The 26,457-nt window shown below is 41.4% G+C and overlaps 1 protein-coding gene across 3 annotated transcripts in view; it reads left to right on the top strand.

Moving 5' to 3' along the window:
• LOC135199354 (protein SCAI-like) overlaps nucleotides 1-26,457 on the top strand; it is a 114,897-nt gene that overhangs the window by 26,597 nt on the left and 61,843 nt on the right. For 2 of the 3 annotated variants that reach the window (XM_064227321.1, XM_064227319.1), the window contains exons 5-10: nucleotides 1,618-1,775; nucleotides 2,012-2,105; nucleotides 9,044-9,163; nucleotides 13,357-13,546; nucleotides 14,398-14,643; nucleotides 18,065-18,238. In XM_064227321.1, the coding sequence (XP_064083391.1) occupies nucleotides 1,618-1,775; nucleotides 2,012-2,105; nucleotides 9,044-9,163; nucleotides 13,357-13,546; nucleotides 14,398-14,643; nucleotides 18,065-18,238 (982 nt within the window). The remainder of the gene's footprint in view (nucleotides 1-1,617; nucleotides 1,776-2,011; nucleotides 2,106-9,043; nucleotides 9,164-13,356; nucleotides 13,547-14,397; nucleotides 14,644-18,064; nucleotides 18,239-26,457) is intronic. The other variant, XM_064227320.1, reaches the window with a different exon arrangement.

The following is a 26,457-nucleotide window of genomic DNA, read 5'->3' as shown; positions in this document are numbered from 1 at the left end:
CCCGCCCCACAAATAGCTATAGAACCCGTGAATAGTTGAAACACCTATAAATGCTTAAAGCTGCCTATTTTACTAGGTACAACTCAAGAAAGACCCACTAAAAATGTTTACATTGCCTGTTTTTTTAATACTAGTTTGTCACAAAAAGTGCATTTTATGATGAAATAAAAAAAAAAAAAAAAAAGAATTTGTGGATATTTCTCATAGCAAAATACTGCAAATAGGTGAATTTTCCAGCATAGGGACAACAGGTAAGCATGTGGTTGGATCAGTGATCATGGCAGAAGTAGAACGTGCGGCTGAATGCTTACGCATTGCTGGAGATGCTCCCATGCCTGGTTGCATCAAGGGTATTTGGAAGCCTACGTTCCATTCCCAGAGTTGCAGATGGAGTCAAACTAGTGTTCAGGTTCAGAATAACTGAGGGAGGTGAGCAATGGCTGAGGATGTGATATTGTGCTTGCACTGTCCTTAAAAAAAGGATTCTCCAGGAACAGGAGCCACTTACTTGAATATAAGTTTACCTTTAACTTAATTTGACCAGGAAAAAATTAGCTTTGAATACAGACTGACTAGCTAATGAGTGTCTGCTAGTTGAGCGCTGAAACAAAAAACCAAAATCCACAAACAATAGCAGCAAAAATATGAAAAAAGAATCCAATATGAACTGGAAATAAATAATACAGAAGAGAACTTATAGAATAGCCTCTGAAAATAATTCTAGTCTGGCAGTGAAAAGCCTCATCCAGCAATGACACAATGAAAGCTTCAAGAAAAATCTGGCTGAGAATTTTACAGATACTAAATGACTTTGCAAAAAGGATAGTTCTTCAAATATCGTTAAGTTTGGGGAAGACTGTGAGCGGGTAACTAGACAACAGACACAAGAGGTAACAGAGTAGGCCATTTAGGACAAGGTTATGTACTGAAATGCCAACCTAACAAGAGGAATATTTTTTTTTCAAGGATCACAGTGTCTAAAATTTGTGCAGATGTTGAATAGGCTATGTTACGATTAGTACTACTTCGAATTAAATTGGAAGAATATTCTCAGGTATACAGTGGGTACACATCTGCAATACATAGTGTAAGGTGTAAAATGATTTAATGTTGTGCATATAACCTAAACTGAGTACTGTTTGAACACTGCTTTGCAATGTTGTCGGTAGTGCAATCCACTCTTGGAAGCCAACATAAAAATAATAAAATAAGGGGTGTGTATTTATGGGATGTTAAGAGGACAAATGTTGTACAGACACCACCCTCCTTACAAACATTCAACTTACAAAGATTCAGAGACAAACAAACAGGATCGCAAATTAAAATTGTGTTCAGAGCCCTCCCCTTCACCACCCGTAAGTTTAAGTTTTGTTTTAACACACCTAGTCTGTACATGCAGTACTGTTTTAGGATGACAAAACATAAGCACTGTATAGATTTGATATCATACTGTAATTAAATAAACATGAAGAGTACAGTACCTGTAATCAACTCACAAACAATTCAACATACAAGTGGCTCTCCGGAACGTAATTCATTTGTAAGCAGGGTGGTGACTGTGTTTATCATGTTTGATTCAAACATTTCTTCTACTAACTCTTACTATACTTATTTCAGGAGTTGAGTAAACAAATAGATGAGTATACAACTACCTATGAACCTGATGATCAACTCGAGTGGTCACTCGTACTGGGAGAAATCAAGTCATTCATCGACGCGGATAATTCAGTCAACGTTTTAGATATGGATTCAAACACCATTGTTCTCTCACACCGGTAAGAACCTATTCCTGTTCCTGTAACTTCCCAGGAGTGTTGCAGTGTTTTAATAGTTTTATTTTTATTTTTCTTGAGACTGTGTGTACAAGTTTTTTTATTGACTTGTCATCAGATCAGGTGACAAATACTACAGTGAAAACCTCTGAATTGGATTTTATAAGGAATTGTAAGACAGATTTTCCTTCTAATAAATACTGCATCATTTGGTAACATGCTTTACACCTCCTTTCCAGGTTGAGTGGACACAATACACCACCCGTAGAGAAGACGCCCATGATGAATTTAACTTTACAAGAAATATTGATAGTCGGCAATTGTAATGACCAGGTAAGGAATGAGATTATATTTTATTATTACTAGCTGCCGTCTGTTTGAAGGTGATTTTGTCCCTGACCTATACAATCTTGACTTGATTTGAAGTTCCTCATCGGATGAGTGGTTTACGTGCTCGCCTATTAAGTCGGTATCCAGAGTTCGATCCCCGCTCTACCAACGTGGAGCCAGAGAAATTTTTTTGTAGTGATTAGAAATTAATTTCTTGATATAATGTGGTTTGGGTCCCACAATAAGCTGTAGGTCCCGTTGCTAGGTAACCAGTTGGTTCCTAGCTGCATAAAAATACCTAATCCTTCGGGCCAGCCCTAGGAGAGCTGAAAGTCCAAGCACTGGGAGCTATAAGGTCATTCAGCGCTGAAAGGGAAACTGACAGTAAAAAGGTTTGAAAGCTGTTAACAGGAGGAAAACCTCAAAGCAGTTCCACTTTGAAACAATTGTTAGGAGGGGATGGAAAGTAATGTGTAAGAAAGAGAATAAGAACTGAGGTACAGTAAAAGGAATGAAAGGGGTTGCAGCTAGAGGCCAAAGGGACACTGCAAAGAACCTTAAGTAATGCCTACAGTGAACCACTTGTGGTGCACTAATGACACCACCCCCTATGGGGGATGTAATGTTGGTGAAAGCAGTCTAATAGTATACCTGCACAGTCATTTTTGTAGCTAGTTGACAATGGGACAAATAATTCTTAAGAAAAGAGTAAATATAACATACCCTATGTCACAGACTCACAATTATAACAAGCCAGGTACAGGCAGTCCCCTGGTTACGACAGGGGTTCCTTTCTTGAGACGCATTGTAAGCCGAAAATCGTCGTAAGCCACAACTTTGTGAAAAATCCTAAGAAAACCTTACTTTTAATGCTTTGGGTGCATTGAAAACTATGTAAACTGCATTCTTATTGCATTTTTCATAAAAAAAACTTCAAATATTGATTATTTTGCATTTTTGGTGTCATATTTCATCTGCCAGATGAGCATTGTAGGCGTCATAACCCTGGAAATAATGTCTGATGAATATAATTGAGAAGCGCCTTAACCTCGGAACGTCGTAACCCGAACCCGTCGTAACCCAGGGACTGCCTGTATTCTTGTATCTAATAATGCATGGTTCAACTTGTGCAATAGTATTCCATCACTCATCTAGCTGCTCCCACACCGAATGTTCTCAGCACTTCAGCTGGCTCTATTAAAGGTTTTTGTTTTTAGGCCCATGCATGTAACATACAGCCTTCTTGTACCCTCACATACAGGCAGCCTACGTTCCATTCCCAGCAGCGCACCATAACCCGAAAAATTCTGCCAACCAGAACATCATAATAATAATGGGAATGAATGGTGCTTATGGCACCCTAAAACTGGTTTACGGCACCGTAAATGGATAATGGCAGCCAACCACAAAGTCAGAATGCCATAACCCAATACTGCTGTAACCCAGGGACTGCCACTTGTCTAATTATCAACACTTAATCCACACAGCCTCTCTCCTTGCTTGAACCCAACTGCTCTTCTCCTGTGAGTCTGTATTACTGGATGTTTGTCAAGATCAATTGACAAATGATCAAGCCACGAAGCATTACAGCAATTAAAAAAAACTGCAAGGACTGTAAAACTTACTGATTTTGTACATGAACTTTCCTGTCAGATATATACTTAGCTATACTTCCTCTGACGTCACGACAGAATCAAAACTCGCGGCACACGCGACAGGTAGGTCAGGTGATCTACCTTACCCGCCGCTGGGTGGCGGATGTAAGAACCAATCTCCCTTTCCAGTCAGAATTTTTCTGTCGCCGGTGACGACTACACCTGTGGTTGTTACTCCTGACAGCTTTATTCATTTCTCGTTGCCGTGGATTTATTTGGACTGACTTTCGGTGAAGTACCTGATCTTGTTGGCTTGGCATACGCATTTGTGGATTGTTTTTGGATATTGATTTGGATTTTTCTTTGATTTCGAGATGTCTGAGTTAGAGGTTAAGAAATCTTCTATGTTTAGAGTGTGCGCTATGGATGAATGCAAGGTGAGACTACCGAAAGCTACGGTAGATCCTCACACGTTTGCTTTAAATGTAGAGGTAAAGAATGTTCTTTTGATAACCCGTTGTAATGAGTGTGAGAAGTTGGATGAGGGTGAATGGAAGGCTCTTTCTTCCTACTTGAGGAAGTTAGAGAAAGACAGGGTGAGAAAGGCTTCTTCTAGAAGTTCTAGTAAGTCTCGTATTAGCGAGGTAGAAGAAAATCCTGTTGTAGCATTAGAACCTTCTCCAGTTTCAGCTCCTGCGCCCTGCATCGAAACCTAAGGATACGACTACGGAAGTGGCAACCATGAGAGCCACGATCCTTAGCATGGAAAAGAAAAAGAGGTAGATCCTTCTCACGCTCTGTCAGAGCTAAGAAGTAGGGAAGTAATCCTCCAAACACCAGTAGGTGCCAGACTTCTAAGATTCTCGGAAGCCTGGACAAAGAGAGGAGCGGACAACTGGTCCCTCTCTTATAATAAGGAAAGGATATCTGATTCCTTTTACGGAAAGACCACCGTTGACAACGACTCCGAGGAGTTGGTGGCCAGGTACAGGGATCCCATCATGAGCCTTGCTTTAACACAAGCAGTGGAACTAATGTTCGAGAAAGAGGCTATAGAGCTAGTGAGCGACCCTTGCTCAGCGGGCTTTTACAACCGCCTTTTTCTAGTTCCAAAAGCCTCAGGAGGATGGAGACCGGTTCTGGATGTAAGCGCCCTGAATTTCTTTGTAGAAAAGAGGAAGTTCGCCATGGAGACGACATCCTCAGTGTTGGCGGCCCTTCGGCCAGGGGACTGGATGGTGTCCCTAGATCTTCAGGACGCTTACTTCCATGTGCCTATCCATCCTTCGTCAAGGAAATACCTCAGGTTCATGATGGGAGGAAGGATATTCCAGTTCAGGGCCTTGTGCTTCGGCCTTTCAACAGCCCCTCAGGTCTTTACAGGCCTAATGAAAAAATGTAGCAAGATGGCTACATTTGGAGGGAGTCAGAGTGTCCCTTTACTTGGACGACTGGCTGATCAGAGCCAAGTCTCAGGAAAGATGTTTGGAGGACCTACAAAAGACCCTTTTCATGGCAAGTTCGCTGGGACTTTTGGTGAACTTTCAAAAGTCTCAGTTGATCCCCAGTCAAGATCGTATCTATCTGGGGATTCGGATGGCTTCTCTGGATTTTCGGGCTTTTCCGTCTCCAGAACGGATAGCCCGAGGGTCAGAGAAAGTCAAAGCCTTCCTAGAGAAAGAAGTATGCACAGCGAGGGAGTGGATGAGTTTGTTGGGGACACTCTCCTCGTTGGAGCAATTCCTTTCTCTAGGAAGGTTGCACCTCAGACCTCTCCAGTTCTTTCTCCATCGAAACTGGAGGTGTCGTTCACAAAACCTAGAGTTCTCCTTCGAGATTTCAAAGGAAATCAAGAAGGACCTCTCTTGGTGGGCCAACCCTCTCAAGTTTGCAGAAGGGATGTCCCTTCACATTCCGAACCCCAACCAAGTGTTGTATTCCGACGCCTCGGAAACAGGTTGGGGAGCGACGCTCGGCTCAAGAGAAGTGTCAGGCACCTGGAACAAGGAACAGGTGACCTGGCACATCAACAAGAAGGAGCTGATGGCGGTTTGGCTAGCTTTGAAAGCTTTCGAGCCCACGTCCTAGCTTCAACAGTTCAGATCAACTCGGACAACACCACGGCCCTGGCTTACATCAGGAAGCAAGGGGGGACTCACTCTTTCTCCCTGTACGAGACAGCAAAAGAACTTCTGCTTTGGGCAGAAAAAAGGAAGATTTGTCTCCTTACCAGGTTCGTACAGGGAGAAAAGAACGTCAGAGCAGACCTCCTAAGCAGGAAAGATCAAGTCCTGCCGGCAGAGTGGACTCTGCACGAAGATGTTTGCCAGGATCTGTGGAAGCTTTGGGGCAAACCTCATATAGACCTCTTCGCCACAGCCAAGAATATGAGGATAGCCAACTACTGCTCTCCGATACCGGACCCGAGGGCAGTGTCGATAGACGCGTTCCTACTAGATTGGAAGGGTCTAGACACGTATGCTTTTCCTCCATTCAAGATACTGGGAGAGACTCTAAAGAAATTTGCAGAATCGGAGGCAACAAGGATGACGCTGTAGCCCCGTTCTGGCCCGCACAAGTATGGTTCACAGAGGTACTGGAATGGTTAGTAGATCTTCCGAGAAACATTACCACAGAGGATCGATCTGCTCAGACAACCCCACTTCGAGAGGTATCACAAAAACCTCCCCGCTCTAGATCTGACTGGCTTCAGACTGTCAAAAGTTTGGTCAGAACGAGAGGCTTTTCGGCAAGAGTTGCAACGGCTATCGCAGCAGCAAGAAGGCCTTCTACCCTTAGAGTCTACCAATCGAAGTGGGACGTCTTTCGGCGATGGTGTAGGAACCATCACTTTTCCTCTTCCAGTACCTCTGTGACACAAATAGCAGACTTCTTACTTTTTCCTTAGGGAAGAAAGTGGATTGGCGGTATCAACCATTAAAGGCTATCGTAGCATGCTATCTGCAGTGTTTAGGCACAGAAACTTAAACATTTCAGAAGATAAGGACCTTCATGATCTAATAAGATCGTTTGAAACATCCAAGAAGTTTCTCAGGGGTTCCGAGTTGGAATCTGGATGTAGTGCTACGTTACCTGAGGTCCAATAAGTTCGAACCGCCTCAGTCTGCATCGTTCAGAGACCTCACGAAGAAGACAATTTTCCTCATGGCATTGGCTTCCGCAAAAAGGGTTAGTGAACTCCATGCACTAGAAGGAAATGTGGGATTCAGAGGAGATGCAGCTATCTGTTCATTCCTTCCTTCGTTCTTAGCCAAGAACGAGAACCCCTCAAATCCTTGGCCTAGAGCTTTGAAGTACAAGGATTGTCTGCATTAGTAGGCGAGGAAGCAGAGAGGTCTCTTTGCCCAGTAAGAAGTTTGAAATTCTATCTACAGAGAAAGAAAAAAACTTAAGGGCAATGATGTCAACCTTTGGTGCTCTGTAAGAGATCCAAGAAGGACACTTTCGAAGAATGCGCTTTCTTTCTTTATCAGAAGCCTGGTGAAAGAAGCGCATGCGATATGTGAGGAAAGTCAATACAACGTTCTTAAGGTAAAAGCTCATGAGGTAAGAGCTATTGCCACGTCATTGACTTTTAACAAAAACATATCCCTGAGTAATATTATGAAGGCAACATTCTGGCGTTGCAACTCAGTCTTTGCAAACCACTATCTGAGAGACGTCAAAATTACGTATGAAAAGTGCTTCGGGTTAGGCCCGTACGTATCGGCGGATTCGGTGCTGGGGCAGGGAGCTGAGACATATCCTTAGTAGTATATATTTTTTCCCCTTGTTAGGTTGTAAGTTTTTGGTTGTTTGAAAGAACATGCGGGTAGGCATGTTTTTCATTTCGTAGTGCTAACAATGATTAGATTGGTTAGGTGATCGGTGTATGTTTGAGCTCCTTGCAATGATAGTGGTTAGGTTCTGTCATATAAGTGGGCGAATCCCCGTTGACAGATCCTGCTCGGATTCTATCAAGTAAGCGGACAACCAAATCCCTTTGAATAGACCCAAAGAGTCTGTCAGCTGTAGGTCACGCCCTCGCTGAAGCTCTTAAGGCAACGCAGACTCATAGACAGTAACTACGAAGTCTTCTGCCTAAACAGGTAAGAACCAAGGTTGTTTTTACATCCTACAACTAGTGTTGTTTTCCCCTTTTTTCCATATTTATATTGCTGTCTCTTTCCCTCCACCAAGGGTGTCAATCAGCTAAGTATATATCTGACAGGAAAGTTCATGTACAAAATGTTATTGTTAGTATACAATAAGGTTTTGTACATACTTACCTGGCAGATATATACGATTGATGGCCCGCCCAGCCTCCCCTCAGGAGACCGGTGGAAGGAAAAATTCTGGCTGGAAAGGGAGATTGGTTCTTACATCCGCCACCCAGCAGCGGCGGTTAAGGTAGATCACCGGACCTACCTGTCGCGTGTGCCGCGAGTTTTGAATTCTGTCGTGACGTCAGAGACGTATAGCTAAGTATATATCTGCCAGGTAAGTATGTACAAAACCTTATTGTATACTAACAATAACATGTTTCAGTACAACTTTGCAGGTATACTCAATTTATGTTTAAAAGACCAAACTAGCAGTATACTAGACTGTAATGCTCACCAACAATGAACATACAACCATCAGTAAGAAAAGCTCACCAAATTAATGAATCTCATACAGACTAATGCTAAATCTGAAGAATTACAACTTTGGCTTTTCTCTAAACAAACCAGAGAGGTATTATAGTACTTACCAAACTCAGGCAAACATCCGATTAGAGAACGATTGTTGAGTGATGATTACTGTCCGGTCAGCACTGTTTAATTTCCCTCCATTACTGGAACCAAGGAAAAATATTCATTCACATTTTAAAATAACCAAAAATGAATAATAAAAACGGTAAAGCAAATGGAATAAAAGGATGTCTCAAGATAAGAAATCAGAAATAAATAATGGTATGGCAAATGCAAGAAGGATTGACCCATTCAGGCACAGTACTATATGTACTACTAGATGACTACTTTTCTTTTCCTTCAAGGGGAACGAAAGCATCTTGGATTTCATTTTGATGTTAAAAAAAAAATCAGCTATTTACAAGCAGAGTACGTAATGGTTTCATTGTGAAACAAACTAAGCTTACAGTGCTTGAATGTTCTTTAATGTAAAATTTTGTAAGTAAAAAGTACTCCAGGTAGTATTTACATCTGGCTACATCAGTATTTATCAGCTTAGTTTTAGGTGACATATTATTCAACCTTATTTGTCCAGTAGTTATTTTTAGAAGACTGATACTGTATACATATACTTAATAAATTTGTTAGTAAATCTAACCTGGTCATTTAACAGGTTAAATTCAGTGAATTGACGATCGACATGTTTCGTATGCTACAGACGTTAGAGAGAGAACCGCAGGAAGATGTCACCCAGATATATGATGCCTCTCCTGCGCCAAACAAAATTCCTTTTGTATGTATGATTAGCATGTTCTTCGTTTTCTATCATTGCAACTTTGGACTTATTAAATATCTGAATGTTAATTTACAAGTTTAATTTTATGGTAGTTCTTTTAATTTACCTTAGGACTGATTAGAAACTATGGTATGTCAGTCATCACAACTATGTATGTTCATACAATGCCAAAACTTCTTATTCTGCATATGTTTTATTGCTCACACTGGTCTACAGAAATCAGTCGGTCAATTAGTGAGTTCAGTCACTCTCGCCACAGTTGGTTAACGAAGAAGCAGTTATTCTTGAAAGAAGCAGTTAGGGGTCTCTCTTGGGTTAGTACTCTGCCTCCTCACTATGACATCTCATTCTTATACAAATCAGTGAATCCAACTAATGGATGTACTTCGGATACCTGTCTTTTCACTCTCCTTTTTCCATTTGTATTTTGCATGAAGTCAGCAAGTCTTGTGTTTACAGCAAGAAATATTTTCATAGCTTTGTTTATCAAAGATTATGATTAGTGGTGCAGTACTTTATTTCTCTCATTTGTCCCATTATCTTAAGGAGGGGCTAATGTCCTCGTTTTTTCTCCAGTTTAAAGGTGTCAAGGTTGCTCATGAGCAGCACAGGCAAGAGACCGGACATTGTGTTACTGCACAGTGTCTGAAGAGATGAAACGTAGTTATGTACATATGATAAGTCCCTCTCCACCGAAGTTAGGACCAAGGGGGTACCAGGCATTGACTGTTGTAAATGAAATCTGTCAAACCATAAGAGAACATTATTCCTGGTCTGCCTCTTTGGTGAGAAGTCACAGAAGGTCTTTGACATTTAGAAGTGTTAGCAACAAGTTAGTAGCTCTCCTCTTGGACGACTCAACAGCTGCAGCCTAATTCAGGATTCAGAGTTGCCAGGTAACTCCCTGATTAGTAAAGCTGTCACTATTCATTTTTGAACAGATGCACTGTGGGTAGAAGGAATATTAACTTAAAGAACTAGGTGATTTCTTTGGAATGGTCTATGTATTCTGAATCTTACCGAGGAGGTTCTAACCTGTAGAGCTTGGACTTGTTTTAAGTTTCATAAAAAACCTATTGATATATTTTTTGCTACCCCCTGGTCTGCACTCAACAAAATGGTGTCATCCAGAGGTTTCAGACAAAAGTTAGTAGCATCATACTTGTCACAGCAGGAGAGCTTACCAGATGTTATTTCGCTCCCACTGTGTTCCAGTCTTCCAAGAGAGTTGCACTTCAGGAGGGTCTATGTCAGCTTCAGACCAGAACCTACATGCCTAGAGATTATCCAGTAACCCCTTAGATAGACAGGTTTCTCATGGGCTTCGGTGCAAGGGATTACAGTACGTCGCTTATTATCAGTACAGTGCTACCCCGCTTTTTCGCTCTTCACTTTGTAACTTTCACCAATTCGCAGATTTTTCTCTGGGCCCTATCTCTAAAATTATCAGTAATTCACTTTTTTCATATTAAATTTGGCAGTGAACTGTTGAAATGTGCAGTTATAAGCATTCAAGTTTATGGGGTACATGGTATTTGGTAGTTGTAAATATTTTTATTGTACTTTTGTATTTCTGCTGTTGGTTCTAAAACCTATCCCTTTTAAGGGAGCAACATTATTTGATTTTTACCAAGCAAACTGGGACATATTCTGTAACTGATGTACAGTAAGGAACATTCACACTTCTGGCTGATTTTAGTTTTGAGTAAATTTAAAAGTAAACGTTGCAGTCAGCGCTTTGAGATTTCTGACGTTGATTTACCAAATTTTTTGGAAATTATGTGTCTTCCAGAGTAGTATTCGAGTGGGAGAATCACAGACCATCAGTTGATCTGCCGGAGATGGATCTTTGCTGGCTTTATTTGCCACTCCCTTTCCTCCGGGATGTAACCATGCTTCCTTGATTGGAAATGAAAACAAGAATTATCCTTAGCTGATATTTGCCAGTTTTAAGCTAAATAGTATACAGTATGTACACTGTATGTAAATATTTCTAAATACAGTAGGTAAATTTTTATATGGTTAAAGTTTAAGAGTAGCCAAGTGTACTCTACTAGAAAAGGAACTTCCAATACACATCCAGGTAATCTGCAAGCCTGGATGGATTGAAATTACATTTGGGGATATTCCTACCCATACCATGCAACTACTGTCTAAAATCCAGTCGCAAAACATTGACAGATAATGACAACTTTTCAGACTTTGGTTGAATGTTTGCATATGTAAGTTACTAGGCTAAACAATCCTTTAGCTCATATAACACCAGGCCCTGAGAAGGACTTAATCCAGGCAGTCCCCGGTTATCGGCGAGGATTCCATTTTCAGCAGGGTGCTGAAAACCGAAAACCCACTATTAACCGACACTCGGCAATTTCAAGCTTCGGTTAACCCTTACTGGACGGGTGAATATATCAATATGCAGCTCCTCAGGCTGGGTGAACTTTGAGGTCTGCCAATTTACAACAAAACACATCAATGGGAAGAGGAAGATATGCAAATGTACTGATGGTGAAAGAAAAAAATTCTAAAAAAAATTTTCCCTACTGTCCATTTGAAGTTGAAAATGACTATTTACAACCCCTTGTGGGGCCTCTTTTACAAGACAATTGTAAATTTTACCAACTTATGTATGTTTTTCCTAATAAATAAAATGATTTATTTTGTAAAATTATAATTAGTACTGCTCTCACAATATCAAAACAGATAAGAAATAAAATCAGTAACAAATTCTTAGCCATGTTTGTTGAAAAATATTTACATAAATTTACCGAGAACAAAGATTCAGTAACTTGTTTTTTTTAACTTTTACATGTTTTTTCTAATATTTCTTTGCAATTTTCTTTTTGCAATTACATTTACAATTGACATACTATCGTAAAAGACGAACAAAAACCAACAGCAACCCCTTGGTATATTTATGAGCAAATTTACAAAAAGACATCATGTGAGAGAGAGAGAGATGCCAAACATTATCCCTTCAAGTCAGAAGCAGAACTGAGGTCCTGAGATGCCTAATTCGTGATTTTAGGCTTTGTAAAAGTTGCCATTAGTGAATTGATGGGCTGTAAATGTATTGGCACCTCTTTGCCGCCCGATTCTTTCCAAATCGATGTCGCGTAATATTGCTTATCTACAGGATTGATTCATCCACGACCCCAAACCCGTTGTTACTATTCCTGAGGATCAATCCATCCATTAAGGGTTAATGGCACTGATAGCCAGTTAATGGCACCTCTGTTAGGTATATTGTGGCACCTTATGGCTCCGATAACTGAAACTTGGCCCGTTATGGCGCCATAAATCGCAGAGGCCATAAAACCGGATCGCCATTAACCGAGATAGCTGATAACCGGGGAACTGCCTGTACAGTAATCCCATACTGCTTGCTTTCTTCCAGCTTTGATGTCCAAACCTGAGGGAGAGCATTTCTCCAAGTTTTATCTTTATATCTTTGTACTGTACAGCACTTCATCTCATATTTTGAATCTGTCTTGCTGCCCAACCAATCCAAGTGCCTCTTTTCACTATCTTGGGCACCTGAATGGCTGAAAATGCCCAAGTGCTGGTATTTATAGCCTAAACTTCATGATCCTTTTGTAACATTTCCAGGTTTTAATGGTTATCAAGAGCCATTTCTCCACTGAGACAATAACAGATTCTCTCTTTACTCGAATGTTTATTGATATGAGTTGGAGCTTCTATATACTATAAAGAAAAATAATGTGGATCTATGTGCCTATACCATGTTTTAAATCTTAAATTATTATAGTATAATTTGTATTCCTAAGTTTATATGTACTATGTTGTGTCAACATGATATTTTATCTGTTAAAGATCATCTTCTGAAAGCCGTGTAGGGAATAGGTTAATAGTATTTTCGAATAGCACCTGGTGATTCAGAAACTGATATTTTATAATTGTGTGAAAATGCTGTAGTATACCATTTGATGACAAATTGTGAATTCACTGTCAGCATATACATTTTGTATTTGCTTTTCAATTTTAAGAAATATTTTGTAACGTCACTCATGTACTTTATAATTTAGTTAAGGAACCTCAATTTTTTCATAATGAAATTAGTTTTTTACCACTCACACATTAGTTTAGTGGCTGTTTACAGAAACTGTAAAGATAGACTGTAGCGATTCCTTTTCTTTTTTTTGATGTTACGTGAGTGTTATTTTTCCCAGGAGAATGGAGATACCGGGGGTAGAACGTTAAAGAGAGAAAATCCTCACAAATATCTCCTCTACAAGCCAACTTTTTCTCAGTTAATGGTTTTTTTAGCTTCTGGTTTTAAGGAATTGCCTGCCAATGGTGCAATGCTCCTTTATATCTCAGCCGACGGGGCATTCACTTCGTCAAAGCACCCTCAGGATCGTTAGTATTACTTTTACTTGCCAGTTATGTTGTTGGTGTTTTAGTTTGCTCATCAAGGACTCATTTTTTCTTTTTTTTGATAAGTGAGGACAGAAGATGGTTGCTTTTTTTTTCTTTTTTAAATCATTCTGTAGAATTTATATCCTAATTAAAACGCTCTAGTATTTTTACACTTCTGACCTTGTATAGTTTTCAGTGTGATGTTCACAATGAACCCACTTCGTTCCGTAACTTTATCTTGGACATTTGGCTCATCCCTGGCTTTAGTGCAGCACAGTTTTACTTGTGAAAGTGAAGGGTTTGATCAATTTAAAACGGCTCGTATGGTTTTTCCTTTGCTCTTTGTGTTGTGGCTTTTGTTTTACATGCTGCTACTACGTCATGGAAGTGTGTTGAACGATAGTTTCAGTGCTCCTTTTCGATTGTCCACTTGTATAAAGTTAAAATGTATGTATGTGTGAGTGTGTATGTGTGTCCTGTTAAAGCTCCTTCAATGATTGTTTCATGTTTTCATTTGCCTTCTCTGCACTGTAGCTGTTTTATGACAAAACACATCCACTGTCTAATCTGATTTTCCTGTTGATGTTAGCACTGTACTGTATCTCTAGCATAAGGGTATTATTAAGAATTACTTGAGAATGGAATATGACAACTATAAATATTAAATTTAACTTGGCCAGATATAGGATTTTATATATATATATATTTTTTTTTAAAGTACACATTTAAATCATATCTCAATATCTCGAACTGATTCTAGTGAAGAGTTACGAATACGAAAGTTGATGTTTATACATTTGCGCGTTGTTACTCATCTAAAACTGACTAAAATTCTGTGTATTGGGTTGCAGCTGCTTACGATTACGGAGGCGTAGTCACTAATAGCAAAAGAGATTCAGACCACACAAATAAGCGTGCCATGCAACTCAAAGACATGCACTGTTTTTATCCGGGAGATTTGTACGCCTTTACGCGGAAGCCCCTCTTCATTGTGGTGGATTCTGACAACTCTCCAGTGTTTGCCAATATGCCACATTACTTTGGGCAGCCTCTGGTGGTACTTATGTCAGCCCAGGATACACCATCATCTTTTCAAGGTGAGATGCTGAGATATTTGTAACTTTTTTAGTTATTGCAAAGGTGCATATGGTACCTACCACACATAGATAACACTTACTATTTCTTGAGTAAAGAGAATTTGTCACTTTTTACTTGCTAATTAAATCACCCCTAATATGCAGTTTTATCTTTGTGGGCTGGAAAGGATTTAATTTACATCATCTTCAACCTGATTAGTACACAGTTTTTGCATCACAATATCCCTATACTAGTGTAGGGCTAGGAGTGAAATGAGCTCTCTACATACTCTTCTATGTTGTACATTTTCTGCCTGAATCCCCATCTGCTCTGGTTCATTGATTTTTCCAGGTATCCTTACAGATCTTCATACTGCAACTTCCATATCTGCTACTTTTCTGATTTTTTTGTTTATACTTAAGTAGTTTTGAAATCTCTTCACTCCAGAGAGGTTTTTGCTCCTTTTCATACCTCCCATTACAATACTGTCTGCTTCTTAATCCAGTGTGTATTGAAAGAAACAGATGTTTTTCGTCTTCAAAGCCCTACACCTCCACTTTTTCTCATCTTATATATTTCAGGCATCTAAAATCTTTTACTCATTTTGTAATTCTGAGGCAGCTCTGGTTTTAGCATTTATTACGTTCAGTGCACAGTTTTGAATTCACCGCCACACTTTCATCACATCATCCAAATGGCCACTAACTACCCTGGCTGTGCGTTTTCCTTTGCTTCCTTTCGAATAACTAGTTTATAAGCTTTGTTATGCTCACACTGAATTTTGCTCCTCACCATTCCACTCTAGTCTTCCATCTTTTGAACACACTTGTTAACTTTTTCTCCGAATCTCCATTGACATTAGGTCACCTGCATATAGCAGTTCCAAGGAGCCACTCTTTCTGCTTGATGAACTAGAATATTTACCTCAAAATCATTGGATATACCTTCCTGCTGTCGCTCTAGATCTTGTATTACTGTACAGTCATGTGTTACCTTCTTGACTTATTGGTCTGGTGCCCTCTGCTTTTGCCCCTCTAATTAAATACTACCTTGATACACTTGTCAAATGCCTTTTGAAGATCTACAAATGAGTGTTATAATTTCTTCTCTTTGTCTGCTACTTTTCTGGTACTTGCCTTGTTCTAAAGACTGCGTCTGTTGTTGATTTCCCTGGCATGGAGCTAAATTGAGTAACTTGTACTCTATGAACATTTTTGTGTCCTTTATACAGTATACTACACTACTTTTTCGTACTTTATAACATGCAGAGGCAATCTAATTTCTCCAGAATTGCCACTGTGCATTACATCTTTTTTGTATGTGAATTATTGAGTTTTATATTTTGTTGTCACTCTCCTGGTCCTGTCTATTCTGTATAGTATTACCCATCTCCAGCTGATAGCATAGTAACACCTGTTTTTAAATGTGTTTTAATTTTACAATGCTCATATATATTCCAGCAAATTTTCTCTATTACATATATATATACATATCAGCATGTTCCACTTGCTCTGTTATAACATACGGTATGGCAAACTCCTTTTCCCATTACCAAGAAGACTTGCCCTTGGGGGACAGTGGCATTGGCATCAGTGTACCTCACATGGTCCACACAGGCCTTACTTAGCATCCCTTCAGCCCCTAGCTGCAACCTCTTTCATTCTATGCTGTACCTCTGTTCATATTATCTTTCTTCCCTCTTGCTTTCCACCCTCTCCTAACAATTGTTTTACATTATTTTCATGACCCCCATAGGTCAAAACGCTTTGCTACCGTTATTCCTACACTAAGGGTTTGGTTGCCTGATCTGCCTTTCCTTACAACAAAAGGGCACGGTTTATTATTTGGCAAAGGGGTTTTTACGACTGCATGCCCTTGCTGTCATCAGCTACAGTTATTGGCGGTGGGCCTTTAACTAAAAAGTCCACCTGCAAGGCAGCAGTTTCCGCAGTTATTGGCAGTGGGCCTAGCCATTTACTAAAAAGTAAGACTGCAAGGAAGCAGTTTCCACAGTTATTGACGTTGGGCCTAGCCTTTTACCGAAAAAGTAAGACTGCAAGGCAGCAGCTGTCCTTTTAGTCACCTTTTACGATATGCAGGACCTACGGTGGTAGTATACTTACACCCCAACCACAGGGTGGAGAGTAGGCTCATGAATATCCTGATTTGAAAATCACGTACGCACTGTACTGTAGTATTTCTAACAACAAGCCACTTTCAGAAGATACCTCTCTCTCAAGTCTCCTTCCAGTGTCATTCATGCCAGGCATTCCATACCGCCCATCTGCCACATCTTTCTTCACTGCCTACCTCCCACCACAACCACAAAATTATTCTCCAAGCCGAGCCAGACACTTAGATTCAGACTCTCCTGGGTATTTAGTTTTTCATTCACCCTCATTCTTTTCTATTCTTTGAACCATTTGTACTTGCTGTCACAATTTCTCTTGTCATAAAGTTTTACCTCCATAGAAACCAAAGAGTAACAACTAAACGCAAAGTTATTCTCTGTCCTAAACAGTCCCTTTTCATTTTTAGTTTCCTCACCTTAAACAATTCAGTTTTCATGTGAGCCATTTCCACACTCCTCCAAAACAGATTTATCATTGAAGTCTCAATATTTGACTTGACTTTACTACAGATATCTGATCTTTTAGCACCAAGGGTAAGTGAACATTTATGTCAATGATATCAAATAAGAAGTCAAAAGACTATTGTCAGTGTTCCCTGTATGTATTATACTGTATTCAACTGTGAATTGATGAAGCCTGTTATCTATGGATACAATTGTCACCTTTCTCTCTACCAGTCTTCCTATGCTGACTGATTTGTAAACCTTTACTTATACCATACTCAGAAATATCCAGATGGTTCTTTACTTTGTTCAAGTTTCTGTAATCTCTTATCATTGTCATGCCTCTTTGTTATTCTGGGGAAGAGTGTCCATTCACTGATTACGGTCACTTCAAAGCTGACAGCAGTCTGTGCACGTTAGCCGAGTGCCTCAGAATTGCAATACAAAAATGAGACAAAAGAGTCACAGCTCAAAAGAAAGGAAAAATAGGTTAGATTCATCTGGCCGCATACTGTGCAGTGTTAAGGTCGTTACTTTGTGTAATTTTTATTTGATACAGGGATTGTTCAAGAAGAGATTGTGATTCTCTCTCTCTCTCTCTCTCTCTCTCTCTCTCCTCTCTCTCCCTCTCGTCTCTCTCTCTCTCTCTCTCTCTCTCTCTCTCTCTCTCTCTCTCTCTCTCTCTCTCTCTCTCTCTCATTTAGCAATAGTATGGTCAACAAATTAATATTGCTATGCTTACCAGACTTCAAGCAATTTATGTGGTTTCCATTGCAAAAGGCTGAATGTGCATGCCTTCCCTGACTAATCTCGCATATTATTTGCCCTAATCGTACAGCTTCTGACAGACGCTCTTTCCAAAACAGATCAGCACCACCGGGGAAACCTCTTCACTCTCTTTTTGCATTCCCCTCTGATGGGCATGTGCTTGGTGAGTCAGATATGTGATGTTCCTATGAACTTATGGGAAAAGTGCCAAGGTCTTGTTGACAGATTCATTGCCGAAGCTTCACGATTAGTCACCCGCAGTAGAAACGTTGGTATGTTGAAGTTTGTTATTGTGACTGTCACTCTATACTTTTGAGTTTTTGTTGCCAGAGACCCTTGTAGATTATGTACTATCGATGTTTGATATTTATTTATAAGTTCATTTATGTACAGACACCGCCCTACTTACAAATGAGTTAGGTTCTGGATGGCCGTCTATATGCTGAATTGTTTGTAAACTGGTTACCGAACTCTTTACACTTATAGCGGCCCCCCGTATTCGCAGGCAATGCGTACCAGACCCCCCTCCCCCGCACAAATAGTTGGAACCTTTATAAAAATGCTTAAAACCTATGTTGTTAGTTAAAACTCAAGAAAAACCCACTAAAAATTTTTATACCTGGTTTTTTTTAATAGTTTTATCACAAAAAGTGCATTTTATGATGAAATTGATAGAAAAAAAACAGAATTTGTGGATATTTCTCATAGAAAAATACCGCAAATAGGCAAATTTTCCGTGAATAATGCAGGGAAATGTTCCAGAGAGAAATTGCGAAAAAGTGAGTCCGCGAATCCGGGGGGTCCACTGTATTTAAGTACAGTATGATATAAAATTAATACAGCACGTTTCCTCATCCTAAACCACAATATGTACAGTGTTCCCCCCATATTCGCGGGGGATGCATACCAGACCTCCCCGTGAATAGTTAGAACCCGCGAGTGTTTGGAACCCCTATAAAAATGCTAAAAACAGCCTATTTTGATAGTTAAAACTAGAAAAACCCACTAAAAATGTTCATACATTGTTTTTTTTAATAGTTTTATCACAAAAAGTGCATTTTATGATGGAGTTGATTAAAAAAACCAGGAATTTGTGGATATTTCTCATAGAAAAATACCTCAAATATGCGAATTTTCCGCGAATAATGCGGGGAAACGTTCCCGAGAGAAATCCGCCATTGTGTGAGTCCGCGATTCCGGAGAACGCGAATACAGGGGTTCCACTGTACACTGTACATACAGTACAGGCAGTTCCTGGTTATCAGCAGGGGTTCTCTTCTGACCGTGTGACAGTAAGTGAAAATTGCCGATAACCGTAAATCAGTGATTTTTGGCTCCGATAACCAGAGAGTGGCGCTTCTGTTAGGTATGCATTGACGCTGAAAATTGCCATTTTTTTTGCTAGACAAGCGCCATAAAAATGGATCACTAATAACCGTGGATTACCCATACTGTATGTACAGAATAGGCCTGCAAAGAAAAAAAATTTGAACTTACAGGTGGTAAAGGGGAGCACTCTGAACTCAGTTTTAATTTGCATCCCATTTGTTTGTGTCTGAGTGTTTGTAAGTTGAATTTAAGTAGATTAGTGTCTGTATCATAAATTGGTTTCATTTTCAAAGATTGGATTCTGGTGAATGGATTCAAGCATTGTTAGGTAGCCTTACTGTTGTATGTATACATGTGCTCTTTTAGATGTCTGGTAGGCATTTACTTTTACGTCACAAGTAATGAATTGCGGTAGCCAGCTTCTAGACTTTTTAAGTACATTACAAGCAGTCCCCGGGTTACGACGGTGGTTCCGTTCTTGAGACGCGTCGTAAGCCGAAAATCGTAGTAAGCCAGAACGTTGTCAAAAAGCCTAAGAAAACCTTACTTTCATACAATCAACTTACCTGTCAGATATATACATAGCTAAGACTCCGTCGTCCCCGACAGAAATTCAAATTTCGCGGCACACGCTGCAGGTAGGTCAGGTGATCTACCGTCCTGCCCTGGGTGGCAGGATTAGGAACCATTCCCGTTTTCTATTCATATTTTTTCTGTCGCTTGGAATGTAAACAACGTTTGCAGTTCCTCCTGACTTGATTTTTGGATTTCATCGCCATCGATCTTCTGGGCTATCTTTTGCAGGGAAGTACTGGATCTTTGGTTCGGCATACGCATATTAATTTGTTTTAATAACTTTGGCTTCGAAAATTTCAAAGAATTGTTTACGTGTAAGTACCGAACTTTTCGGTAGACACTCACATAGTTTGCAAGAAGGAAAATTTTAATATTTAATATTTATTCATAATAACGTGTAGTAAATGTTAGAATTGATTGAGCTAACTTCCTTCTTGAGGAAGTAAGGAAAGAATAGTTACGCTTCCTTTAGAAGTTTATATAGCTCTCGTACTAACGAGCAGTTAGAGCATTAACAATACTAGTAGTGTGGTATCCTCATCTCCTTCTTACTTCACAGAATCTTCAAATTCATATTGCAATTTGAAGACAAAGGAATGTAGCTCAAAATACGAGCTATTGAAAGGTAAGAAGTGATTTTAGTGTTAGTGCAGTGGAGGGTGCGTTCTGATCGGCTCTGTTTCGCTCCCAGGCCTAGACCTCTTCCAAGCTCACATACCCAGAGGAGAAGGAAAGTCGAAAGCCTTACGGAGGTTATGGAGAATCCCCACCGATCAGGCGTCCCCTCGGCAGGATCTGTAGAACGTCCCAGACTGCCAAGTTCGCCATTGGAAAGGCGTCCTAATTAGTAGAGGGTGCGTTCGATCGGCTCTGTCTCGCTCTCAGGCCTAGACCTCTTCCAAACTCACAAGCCCAGAGGAGAAGGAAAAGTTCGAAAAGCCTTACGGAGGGTTTTTATGGAGAATCCCCACCCCCCGATCGGGCGTTCCCTCGGCAGGATCTGGAAAACGTCCCAGACTGCCAGGGATAGCCATTGGAAAGGCATCCTTTAAAAAGTGCGTCTCTTCTTCCGTTTCTTCATCTTACATCCGAAAAGACGAAGAATGTACATGTTTGGAGTTCGGACGATCTGGCTCGTTCTCTGAATAAGAGAACACTGACTCACTGAGCGAGAGGCTGAGAGCCAACCAGCAAGCTAGCGCGTTCCAACAGACTAGCGCGAGCCTCGTTCATACAGATAACGCAAGCCGCGTTCCAGCAACTGAGTGCGAGCCGCGTTCCAGAACTTTTTTCTTGGCGCAAGGCGCCTTCAAAGAGAAAACAGACGGCTTAACTGAGGAGCCTTATAGTAGAGTGGCAATCAGAAGGATGCTTCCATTGAACGTTTACTGGCAAGAGGCTCGTATAACAAGACTAGAGGCGCTCGGATCTATTAGGGCGCACGGGACCTTCCACGCAAGCGGAACGTTCCAGGAGCGAGTCTCCTTTCTAGCGTGCGGAACATTCCAGGCGCGCGGAACTATCCAGACGCCAGGCGCTAGGCGCAAGGATCCAGACGCCAGGCGTCAGAAGATTCCAAAATCTTCATTTGAGAGAGAGGTCAGTCGCAAGACTCCTCTTTGAGTTTTTTTTTTTTTTTAACTTGAGCAACTTTCCCCTGGCAAATGTGCAAGATGTCGCACAGGCGGCCGTTGCTTTTGTCAGAAGGATTCTGATACTAAGAGAAGCCCCTTTTCATTATTCAGAAGACTCCTGTGTTAGGCAGTTCCTCTCAATGCGGACTCTCTCCTTCATCCATGCTCTTCCCTCGTTTTGAGGAGGCAAGAGCTTTGGGAGTTTTTCTTAATAAGAATCTCATCGACGTTTGGGTATGATGGCAGATAGGAAATATCTACTTCCTTCCGTAAACCCTAGTGATGAACAGGAATTCTGTCTCTTCCGCGATTTATGAGGAAATCACGAAGATTTAAAGAGTTCCTTGATTAACTTTGTTCCTTAAGGATATATATATACTCTTTCTATCGTTCTATTAACGAAAAGAACGAAGATAGTAGAAGGTAGTAGAGTTTCTGCTGTATGAGAATACGATACGGTCAAATCATAAACACATACCGTAGTTACTTCTTTTCTGTGCAACTCAATTACCAGTATCCTTCTACAACTCAATTACCAGTATCCTTCTACGACTTTCCTAGGAAGGACTACGTACGCTTAAAGGGATTGTTAAGACAACACCTACTTAGCTTCTAGATTTATCGAAGTCTTGTTTCGCTTAAATATGAGTTAATAAGAACTTCCTGAAGTTCGATAATTTATAAAATTCCTTTATTAAATGGAGTAGCTGGCAACTCTGGAAGAGTAAGCGGGGACTGCTTTCGCTGAGAGCCTGAGACCAACGCAGTACGCCTACGCCAGTTACTGTCAGTACCATGTAGGTGTCAGTCATGAGCGGTCGGGTGTATCTCTCTCTCTCCTGCGGGATGGAATAACTATCCGTATCTCTCCCCTACAATCGCGGTCTTAACCTCGGATTGAGGGGATAGTTAAGCTAACATAAATAAAATATTGTATGCCTTTTGCTAAGAAGCTTTCAATAAGGGAGATAGTACAATCTTTCAATGCTGTTTACCGTAGGTAACATTATTAAAGGATTCTATCGCAGCAGAACATTATATTATGTAATGCTCTCAGGCTTACGAAAGCATAGCTTATTAGAGTACCTGCTCAGAAGAAGATGGATGAGTCGGATGGGAAACATTCTCTTTGGGGCAGAACTTGTTTCCCTGAATGGACTATACTACGTATATAAAGCTTTTTCCTACTAAGAACGGAATTAACATGTGAAAGGATGTCGGGTACCATAAAGGCACAGGTGTTCTGGCACAACATAAAAAGAATTAGAAGGAAGCGCCAGTCTGGCGCAATGCGCCAGAAGTGCCAACCTGGCGCAATGCTCCAGAAGCGCCAGCCTGGCGCAAAATTTGCGCCAGAAGCGCCAGCCTGGCGCAAATTTGCGCCAGAAGCGCCAGCCTTGCGCAGTGAGCCAAGAGCACCATCCAAGATTTTCTCGTTTTAGCGAGTTATTAACCTAAGAGTCCAGTAGCCTCTCGGACACCAAGCTCGGTAACGGCAAGATTCGTTCCTGATTTCGTTACCCATTTAATCACTTAGGCCAATTCCACGACTCTCTCATATCGCAAAGAGCATCGAGAATCTCTTTTTTCGCTCCTATTCGCGTTAACAAAGAGATCCTTCTCAATCGACGATAATAACTGTTAACATGTTTAACATTTATTGGAAAGAGTTGTGAGAACCTGCGGAAAGTCTTCTTCATAGATCTCTCAGTAAGGTAGAAGACAAACAGACTTCCTATAGACTGCTTCCTTTTCCTACTTCTCCCCCGATTGAAGATGACGTGGGAGAAGCTTCAAGGAAGATTATCTTGGCAGTACAAGAGCAACTGGCCTCTTTGGTGGGAGTGTTAGCGCCTCGTAGGAAGGACGTTGCGCTTCCAATCAAGAAGTCTCGTCCTCTCTCCCCTGCGAAGTGAGAGGCGTCATGCAGACGTGAAGCTTCCAAACATATCGCAGAGGCTTCGGTTTCGAGAGCGAGATCGGGAGAATCTTACGGAAGACACGTAACGCCAGAGAGACGTGAGACGTCGTCTAGACATGAAGCGTCATTTAAAGCTGCTTTTAGACGCGAGGCTCCAACCAAAATTTTGGCGCCAGTTAGGACGCCTTTTGAGAGCGAAGCGTCTTCCAGGCGCGAGGCGTTCATCCAGACGTCAGCAGCCACACAAGCGGGAGCGTCAGCCAGGACGCTTGGCGGACTAGAAGCGTCATCCAAGCGGGAAGCGTCTTCCTTTATGTATGAAGAGAAGCCTGGGCTGTTGGCGCCTTCCAGGACTATTAAAGCGGGGAAGAGGAAAGAATATCATTCCCTTAGCCCCTCTCCTATTAGCAGTTTGTCTCCTCCAGAGGAAAGACGTACTGAATTAGCAGCGGAGACTCATCTAGACCCCGAGTTAGAAGTAAACTCGGAGGAGGAGTATCAAGGAAGAGAAGGACTGTCGAACTATAAAGTTTTGACAGCCTTGCTTCTAGAGGAGTATGGAGACGACTTGACTCCTGCCTCTTCCTCTTCTCCGCGCTCATCTTTTCTCGAGTGCAAAGACGAAGAAATCTTCGTCTTTTCTTAGAATGAAGCCCGCCATTTCGATGAAGAGGGCTCTTCAGTCTTTAGACTCTTGGATGAAGTCGAAGAAGGAGTTAGTTAGAACGGTCTTCTGCATGCCTCCAGCGAGACTAGCTGGTAAAAGAGGCATTTGGTATCAGACGGGAGAGAATATGGGTATTTCTCTTCCGTCTACGTCAGAAGCGGACTTTTCGACCTTAGTTGACGCTTCACGTAGACAAGGTTTGAACTCTGCCCGTACTTGGGGCATTTCAGAACTGGACCATCTCCTCAAGGGACTCTTTCATGTATTGGAAGTTTTCAACTTCTTAGATTGGTCCCTTGGGGTGATGTCCAAGAAAGCCCATGATTCTGAAGGACTCGAACCAGAAGTCCTTCTGTGTATTTTGTCTTGTATAGACAAAGCGGTTCAGGATGGCTCGGTTGAGATCTCCTCTTTATTTGGAGCAGGTCTTCTTAAAAAGAGGACAGTATATAGTGCCTTTTTAACCAAAGCGGTCTCCCACGCTCAGAGGGCAGCCTTCTTGGGTACTCGCCTTTGTCTGACTTTTTGTTCCCTTCTCAGTTAGTGAAGGACATTTCTCGTTCATTAACTGAGAAGGCGACTCAAGACCTTCTGACGCAGTCAGCAAGGAAGAAGAAACCTGCAGACAGCCCCAAGAACACTGTCATTGTCTGATGAGGAGAAAGACCGGGCCTACAACCTGACACAGATGCGCTAGATGCAAACATATAGGACAGATAAGAGTGTCCGATGTGGACATTGCCAGACATCCTCGAGACTCTACCAAGCTCGATGCTCCGGCAAGTGGGGAGGAGCCAACCAGGCGCGAGGCGCCAGGCAGGAGCGAGGCGCCAGGCAGGAGCGAGGCGCCCAGGCAGGAGCGAGGCGCCCAGGCAGGCGCGAGGTACCAGCCAGCCGCGAAGCTCCAGGCAGGCGCAAGGCGCCAGCCAGGCGCGAGGTGCCAGGCAGGCACAAAGCGCCAACCGGGCGCAAGACGCCAGCCAGGCTCTAGGCGCGAATCTCCAGCTAAGGCGCGAGGCGTCAACCAGATGCGAGGCGCCAGTCAAGCGAAGGGTACCAGACAAGCGCTAGGCGCCAACCAAGAGCGAAGCACCAGCCAGGCGCGAGGTTCCTGCCAGGCTTCAGGCTTCAGTCGGGAGAGATCCATTTCAAGAAAGCCCTGGTCTTCTTTGAAACATGGAGATCTCCTAAGCACTTCATAAGTGACTTGATTCCTTCAAACAGCTGAGAATAAAAGCGCAGGAAGTGCGCGCTTTTGCAAATTCTTGTTCTTTACATAACAATATGTCATATAAGACATATTAGCTGTGTTGTACGGTAGAGGCAACTCTGTGTTGACTTCTCATTACACAAAGGATGTCAAGTTAACCTACGAGAGATCCTTCTCTTTTGGTTTATACGTTTCTGCGGATACGTTACTGGGATAAGGAGCCGACACTGATCCTTAACTTTGAGTTAAAGTTTTTTAACTTAGTGAAATTATTGGGGTTTTTGAAAGGAGTGTGGGGATAACTCTTTTCAATTTGAGCGCGAACCCTCGTGTTAGGATCAGGTGATCGGGATCGGTGTTGCGCTCCTTCATAAGGTGTATTGTCATAGAAGTGGTCCAGTACCCATTGACAAAGTCCTTTCAGGCTCTGCCGAGTAAGCGGTTCATACCCCATCGGCAGACCCACAAGAACTCTTAGCCATAGATCACATATCTCGCTAAAGTCTTTGAGGTGATGCAGACTACCGGGCAACAGCCACGAAGTCTACCACCTATCAGATAGGAACCAAGGTTATTTATACCTACAACATATGTTGTTTACCTGTCTATTCCATGTTAGCTGTCTCTTACCCTCCACCAAAGGGTGTCAATCAGCTATGTATATATCTGACAGGTAAGTTCATTGTATGAAAATGATATTGTTATAATACAATAAAGTTTCATACTTACTTACCTGGCAGATATATACGATTAATGGCCCACCCAGCCTCCCCGCAGGAGACAGGTGGAAGAGAAAAAATATGAATAGAAAACAGGAATGGTTCCTAATCCTGCCACCCAGGGCAGGACGGTAGATCACCTGACCTACCTGCAGCGTGTGCCGCGAAATTTGAATTTCTGTCGGGGACGACGGAGTCTTAGCTATGTATATATCTGCCAGGTAAGTATGTATGAAACTTTATTGTATTATAACAATATCATTTTTAATGCTTTGGGTGCATTAAAAACTATGTAAACTGCATTCTTATTGCATTTTTCATAAAAAAAAAATAACCTTCAAATATTGATTATTTTGCATTTTTGGTGTCGTATTTCTTCTGCCAGATCAGCGTTGTAGGAGCCGTAACCCTGGAAATAACGTCTGATGAATATAA

This window comes from Macrobrachium nipponense, chromosome 25 (assembly GCF_015104395.2).
Source record: "Macrobrachium nipponense isolate FS-2020 chromosome 25, ASM1510439v2, whole genome shotgun sequence".
Classification (NCBI taxonomy): domain Eukaryota; kingdom Metazoa; phylum Arthropoda; class Malacostraca; order Decapoda; family Palaemonidae; genus Macrobrachium; species Macrobrachium nipponense.
This window is presented reverse-complemented; position numbering and strand designations above follow the sequence as displayed.